The sequence below is a fragment of the Sylvia atricapilla genome, chromosome 21 (genome assembly GCF_009819655.1).
Source record: "Sylvia atricapilla isolate bSylAtr1 chromosome 21, bSylAtr1.pri, whole genome shotgun sequence".
In the NCBI taxonomy this organism is placed as follows: Eukaryota; Metazoa; Chordata; class Aves; order Passeriformes; family Sylviidae; genus Sylvia; species Sylvia atricapilla.
In genome coordinates, this window is record NC_089160.1 from 383543 (window position 1) to 390307 (window position 6765).

The 6765-nt window shown below is 55.7% G+C and overlaps 2 protein-coding genes across 2 annotated transcripts; one reads left to right on the top strand and one right to left on the bottom strand.

Annotated features, from left to right (window-relative positions):
- Window positions 1-34: 34 nt before the first annotated feature.
- PIN4 (peptidylprolyl cis/trans isomerase, NIMA-interacting 4) lies at window positions 35-1066 on the top strand. Its single transcript, XM_066333748.1, has 4 exons — window positions 35-86; window positions 473-543; window positions 645-764; window positions 891-1066. Exons 1-4 carry the CDS (start codon window positions 50-52, stop codon window positions 1047-1049), a joined length of 387 nt encoding a protein of 128 aa, XP_066189845.1. The 5' UTR covers window positions 35-49; the 3' UTR covers window positions 1050-1066.
- Window positions 1067-2611: 1545 nt separating this feature from the next.
- ERCC6L (ERCC excision repair 6 like, spindle assembly checkpoint helicase) lies at window positions 2612-6666 on the bottom strand. Its single transcript, XM_066333825.1, has one exon. It carries the CDS (start codon window positions 6554-6556, stop codon window positions 2888-2890), a length of 3669 nt encoding a protein of 1222 aa, XP_066189922.1. The 5' UTR covers window positions 6557-6666; the 3' UTR covers window positions 2612-2887.
- Window positions 6667-6765: the final 99 nt, after the last annotated feature.

The following is a 6765-nucleotide window of genomic DNA, read 5'->3' on the forward strand; positions in this document are numbered from 1 at the left end:
AGCTCCGCCCGGCGGGCGGCGGGCAGCGCGGGGGCCTTCCGGCGGCAACATGGCGCCCAAGGGGAAAGGCGGCAAAGCCGGCAAGAGTGAGTGGGGCTGGGCGGCACCGGCACCGGCCGGGGGCTCGGGGATGGCACCGGCACCGGCCTGGGGCTCGGGGACGGCACCGGCACCGGCCGGGGGCTCGGGGACGGCACCGGGAGCGGCCTGGGGCTCGGGGACGGCACCGGGAGCGGCCGGGGGCTCGGGGACGGCACCGGAACCGGCCTGGGGCTCGGGGACGGCACCGGGACCGGCCGGGGGCTCGGGGATGGCACCGGCACCGGCCAGGGGCTCGGGGACGGCACCGGGAGCGGCCTGGGGCTCGGGGACGGCACCGGGAGCGGCGGGACGGGGGCTCGGGGCCGAGGCAGTCTCAGAGCCCGGCAGGGGTGGCAGGGACCGGACCTGTGTGAGGATACTCGGTTCACAGGCGGCGACAGCGGCGGCGGCGGCAGCGAGGGCAAAGCACAGGGCCCGAAGGGAGGCGGCAGCGCTGTCAAGGTGCGTGTGGGGAGCGGCGGCGGCCTGACGGGTGCGGGTTCTCCGCCGCGGCACCGGCAGGCTCGTCCCGCCCGGCACAGCCCCGCTGCCCTCCCCAACAGGTTCGGCACATCCTGTGCGAGAAGCACGGCCGGGCCATGGAGGCCATGGAGAAGCTGAAGTCCGGGCAGCGCTTTAGCGAGGTGGCGGCACAGTACAGCGAGGACAAGGCCAGGCAAGGGGTGAGTGAGTGCTGCGCCTGGCACAGGGCTCACTGCTTGTCACCAGCAGGAGCCGTCCCACGGCCACATCACCCAGCCTCTCTGCTCTTAGTCTCAAAGCTTAACCCCAGCGGTCGTTTCCTGCAGGGAGACCTGGGCTGGATGACCAGAGGCTCCATGGTGGGACCATTCCAGGAGGCAGCATTTGCCCTGCCTGTGAGCAGCATGGACAAGCCTGTGTACACAGACCCTCCCGTCAAGACCAAGTTTGGATACCACATTATCATGGTGGAAGGCAGAAAATAAAATGTGAATGACCACGATGACCTTGTTGACTGCTTGAATCCCGAGTCCCAGACACCTTGGCCTTGGAGCAAGTTGGGCACAACCAGCAACACACCTGGAGGCAGCTGGCTGTCCCTGCCACTCTGCTGGCAGAGCAGAGCCCTGCCTGGAGAGGTAAAGTGTCTCTGGGAAAGGTGAAACAAGAGCCTTTTACAGATGTTGAAGTCTCTGTTGCCTGGCAGATCAGCCTCTTTATCTCCTCTGGAGATAATGGTCTGTCAGTGGAGTGAGGTGCCCAGGCTTTTATCTGCAAACAGAAATGATGCAGAAAGGGACAGAGAGAGCCCCGGGGCTTGGTCTCTATCTCCATCTTCCCCAGGAGGATGCAGACGGCTCCCATGGTGTAGATTGTGCTCCAGGGTTGCAGGACAGCCCCTTCAGTGGAGGGTGGGTAACACTGGAGCAGGGTCAGGCCGGGCAGGGAAGGGGACAGCAGAGGAGGAAGAACTCTCTTCTTCCTAAAGTTCTACCTTGCCCACTCAGAGCTGGGGGAAGAAACTGGCTAACTCAGGTTTGAATAAGAAACAAGCCACTAAATGCTTGTGTGCCGCTTCCTGCCCCCCCTGTGCTATGGGATGTGCAAGGGAAGCAGCCCAGCAAGGTTCCTGCCATCTCGGGAATCCAGCCCAGAGCTGTGATCCCCTTCCTGCCCACAGAGCCCCCAAACCAGCCACAGCTCCAGGAACAGGCACCAGGTGAATGCCACACACAGAGCTCAGAGATCAGGAGGAAACATCAAAGAACAAAAGGTCTTTCTCTTCCCTCTCTTTTCAGGGTGTTGGTTTTGCTGAGTATGGAACGCTCAGAGAAGCCAATTAATGGCTTGCTATGGAGGGCAGATAGGCTGCCCAGAGCAGACACTGTCCAATGTAATGGTGCTGTTAATAAACCACTTGTTTCCAGGCTGCCAGAGCTCTGTTCTTTCTTTTGGCAAAAAGCACATTGACACAACTGCACCAGCAGAATTAGATCCGTGTTTTCTGTGGTTCCGAGGACAAAGAGCTCCTCTCTCGAACTGCAGAGCCCAGCCAGGTGTGGTGTCCTGTGCTAGTGTGGTACTGCAGAAGGCAGCATGCCATGCCACAAGGAAACATCCATATCTGCTGCTGTGCTTGTCACCAGGTGAGTCTGGCAGGAGTTAGGGACGAGCACACCAGACTGAGGCTGTGTTGGTGAGGGGCAGAGTCACTCAAAGCCAGAACCAGGAGCTTTTGAGCTGCTGGTTTGTGGGACTGAGGCACTGTCAGCCAGTTTGCTGACAACACTGAGCTGTGTGGTGTGATCACACACTAGAAGGGAAGGACAGATCCAGAGGGACCTGGACAGGCTGGAGAGGTGGGACCACATGCACCTTCAGGCACATAAATTGGCTTATTTAAAACCCAGGAGGGAGGAAGCACAGCAGCCCAAAGCTGGGCTGTACAGTGGCCATGGGACTGCACTGTCCCCGTCTCCTCATGGGGGGAGACCAGCAGAACTGGAGGGTAGAAAGGTGAAGCCGGGGCTGCCAGCAAGGAGAGGGGTTTAGACACCAACAATACCACTTTTTTTATTAAATACCCAGACAGGGACATGAACCATTTTCATCCTTGTGAGCTGACTGCACAGTAAAGTTCCCTCCACAGCATCCAACACCTGAATGTTTGGACTGGTTGCTCAAGCAGGAGGTGCTGAATTTGCTCTGTCACCAGGGTATATGGCAAGCACCAGCCTGGGGCTGGCTCAGGGATCCCAGGGCCGTGGTGCAGACACACGGTAACAAGGAACAGCCAGACTGCCATCACAGAGCCACATGCATGTCACTTCTGGGCCAGCTGCCTGTACAAGTTCAGAGTCAGAAGCAAAATTTCAGGATCTCCACTTTTTATATCAAGAGCTTGCAGGAAGCAGTCCAACGCCTCCTGGAGTTTTCCATCATTCTGAAGTTTCTTTCCACTGTGCACCAAGGTGTCATAATCTGCAGCAGGAGAATTCTGCCCAGTGCCCTTTTCAGAGCTGCTTTCCTGGAGGTAGTCAATCTTCTTGCCTGACTGGAGCTCAGTGTCACCCATGGATTCCTCCTGAGATGACTCTGTCTCCTCTGCCTCGGACTGCTCAGATTCCGTATTGTCTGTGTGGGAGGACTCTTCATTTGTATCAAGTGTTTCTCCAGTAGGTTCTTCTTCAGGCTCAGCAGATTCCCCAGTGCACTCCTCAGCTTCATCTTCCACAAGCCCATCTTGCTCCCCGTCACCATCATCATCGTCTTCTTCATCAGTGCTTCCTATGAATTCATCTACCAACCTGCTGCTGAGCGAGTGCCTAGTGGAAGCATTAGACACATTTCCACTGTTATTTAGTTGGGGAGAAAAGATGGCTTTAGCTCTTCTTTTGTCATATATAGGGGTGGAAGCACTAATTCCTTCTGGAAATCCGAGATGAATGCTGTTCCAAGGAGAGGAGGGCACTTGTTCAGACTGCTCTTCACTCTCACTGTCAGAAACAATTCTGTTTAAGCATTTCTTCCTATCAAAAGCAACGACACCACTGCTTTCGTCCAATGTTTTACTCTCTTGCAGGGAGGCATTTGGCTCTTCCTCAGCTGTGGGACAGGGTTTGCCATGGCTACTGGCCTCACTTGGCCAAGTTTTGTTAGGAGGTTCTCTGTCTGGAGATTTACACAAGCTTTCTGCCTGGAGTTGTAAGCTCTCCTTCTCAGGGTGTTCCACTGATCCATCTCTATTTGAGGCATCCTGCCATCCCTCTTCAGACTCTTCCAAAACCAGATTGAAGTCAACTTGATCCTGAAAAGAAGGAGCAGATGTACCCTCCAAGTTGTCTTCCAGCATATGAGACTTGTAGAGCTCAGCATTGATTTCTGGTGTAACATTTGATAAACTCAGCAGTGCAGAAGCTGGCTCAGGAACATTGTTCTGCTCTGTCCCCAGGGAAGTGTGTGGGTCAAGTACCTGAACTGACAGTTCTGCATCCCTTCTAGGATCATCGGCCTTGCCAGACTCAGAGGAATTGTGACAATGCCCAGACAGGTCATTCCTTGCCTCAGCCAAGCTGTCTGAATGTACCTGCAAATGCTGTTTCTCTTGGAGGCTCTGACTCCCTTTCATGTGTGCAGGGGATGATGGCGTAATGCTAGATTCAAGATTTTGCTCAGGTTCTCGTATATCAGGTTGTTCTGCTGTCTTACTGGTATTGAGCACTTCTGTCTGCATACTGGACACATCTCGGGCCCCTTGCCCTTCATCCAAGTCAACAACAGTCAGAGTTGTCATTTTGGAGCTGATATCGAGCACCTGGGCCTCCTCATCCTCTGTAAGATCAATAACTTTGTCTTTTTCATTTTCATCAGCTACTGGTGGTGAAACAAAGTGAATTTTGTCATTCAATGTTGGAGACAACTTCTTTGGCGCAGAAACTGATCCTGATGGTCTTTGCCAGTTCTCTTCACAAGCATTTCTGATCCCCTCCATCCTCTGATCTCTGAGCTGGGACTCCAGCTGGACCAGCTCGTGGGCTTTCTGTACCCTGTGCTGAATGTACTGCTGGGCTTCCTCGCTCTCCACCTGCTCCTCATGAGCCATCTCCTTTGTGTAGATCAGGTCATGGTCAGAAATGCCAAACATTGCCAGGGAATGCAGGTAAGCAAGGTGCTCATCCAGCTGCAGGTCAGATTTCCTTTGCATGGCGTGCAGGGACTGCAGCTGGATCTGAGTTGCAGATGTCCGAGTATCTTCCAAAGTGAAGAGCTCCCTTAGTTCCTGCTTGGAGAAATAACGGAACGGGTTCTTTTTGTCACCAGTGGTCTGTCTGATTAGCGAGTCCTTGAATACCTGCCGCCTGTATATCTTCTCTTCCACGGTGCCGCAGGTGATCAGTCTGTAAATCACTACGTTCTCTTTCTGCCCAATTCTGTAAGCTCTGTCCACAGCCTGAGCATCAGTTGCTGGATTCCAGCTGGGGTCAAAGATCACCACTCGGCTGGCTGCTGTCAAGGTTATGCCCACGCCCCCAACCTGCGTGGTGAGCAGGAAGACGGAGTAGTCGGTGTTGCTCTGGAAGGTGTTGATGCGCCTCTCCCGCTCCGTCAGGTGGGTCACTGTGCCGTCGATGCGCATGATCAGGAATTGCCGGCGGGACAGGACAAGCTCTATAATATCCAGCATCTTCCTCGACTGTGAGAACACCAGGGTTCGGTGTCCCTCTTCTCTCAGCCGTTCCAGCAGTCCCACAAGGAACTGCATCTTCCCAGACTCCTGGATCAGAGTCTCACCAGAGAGATGATCTATTTTGCTCATGCCTGAAAGCAAACCTGTTTCCATTCTGTAGTCCTGCTCGAAGCCCTCCTGCTCTTCCAAGCCCAGCTGGATACAGGCTCTTGCAGACAGAAGCCTGGGGTGGTCACAGAGTTTCTTCAGGACTGTCAGCTCAGCCAAAGGCGATCGAGTTGTCATCAGCACTTCCTTCACATGATCCAGGCAGAGAAAATTCCTGTAGATTTCTTCCTGCACCGGTGTCAGGTACACCCACACAACAAAGTCATTTTTCCTAGTGAGAGATGGCATGACAGGAGCCTTGTTCTTACTTGAATCCTCAGGAAGCGCAGCATCTGCATTATTGGCATGATAGCTTTTGATGTCTTCCTTGGTCCTTCTGAGGAAGTAGGGCTTTATAATTGCCATGAGATTCTCTGATATCTTTAGCCCCAGTGCTTTCTCACCTGGAGTCGCATCCTTCTCCCTCGCCCTGGTAATGGGATTCTCATATTCCATTTTAAAAGTTTTGGCAGTTCCCAGGAGGGAGCCTTGGCAGGCAAAGTCAAATAAGGACCACATTTCCCGCAGGTTGTTCTGCACGGGGGTGCCTGTAAGCAGGACACGGTGCTGGGCCGGGATTGCGTACACACACTTGGTTGTCTTGTTTGACGGGCACTTGATCTTATGTGCTTCATCGAGAATGACGTAGTCCCAGACAAACTCCTGCTCGTGGCGGCTGGCCAGTTGCTTCCAATTGTTAATAAGCATCTGGTAGCTCGTGATGATGATGCCATTCTTCCTCTGGACCCTCTCCAGGTTCCTGGTACGCTCTGTCTTCCTGGTGCCATGAAACTCCTTGACGCGTAGGCCAGGCGTCCAGCGAGCAAACTCGGCCAGCCAGCTGCTGACCAGGGTGGTAGGCATGATGAGCAGGACATGCTGGATGAGCTCAGCGTCGAACATACCTGAGAGGAAGGCGATCACCTGGATGGTCTTGCCCAGGCCCATGTCATCTGCCAGGACGCCACCAGGCTTGCCGTCCCGGTGCAGGCTGTACAGGAACGCAACACCTTCCCGCTGGTGCTGGAACAGCTTCTCGTGCATCTCCCCGTAGATCAGCAGGCCGCTGCCGCATACGTTCACGAAGCGCTCATCCTCCTCCTGCTGCGACTGCTGCTCCCGCTCGGCCTCCGCCAGCGCCTCCCGCACCCGCTGCATGCGGCCCTGCAGCTTCTCGCTGGGGCGGATGGCAGCCGCCAGCTGGAACAGCCGCAGCGCCTCCTCCAGGTCCCCGTCGGCCGCCGCCTCCTTCGCGCCCGTCACGAGCCTGGGGGAGTCACCGTGAGAACCGAGCGGCCAGGCACGGGCTACACCCGGGAGCGCCGGCCCGCCACCGCCTCCCCCGGCCCCGGCCCCGGCCCCGGCCC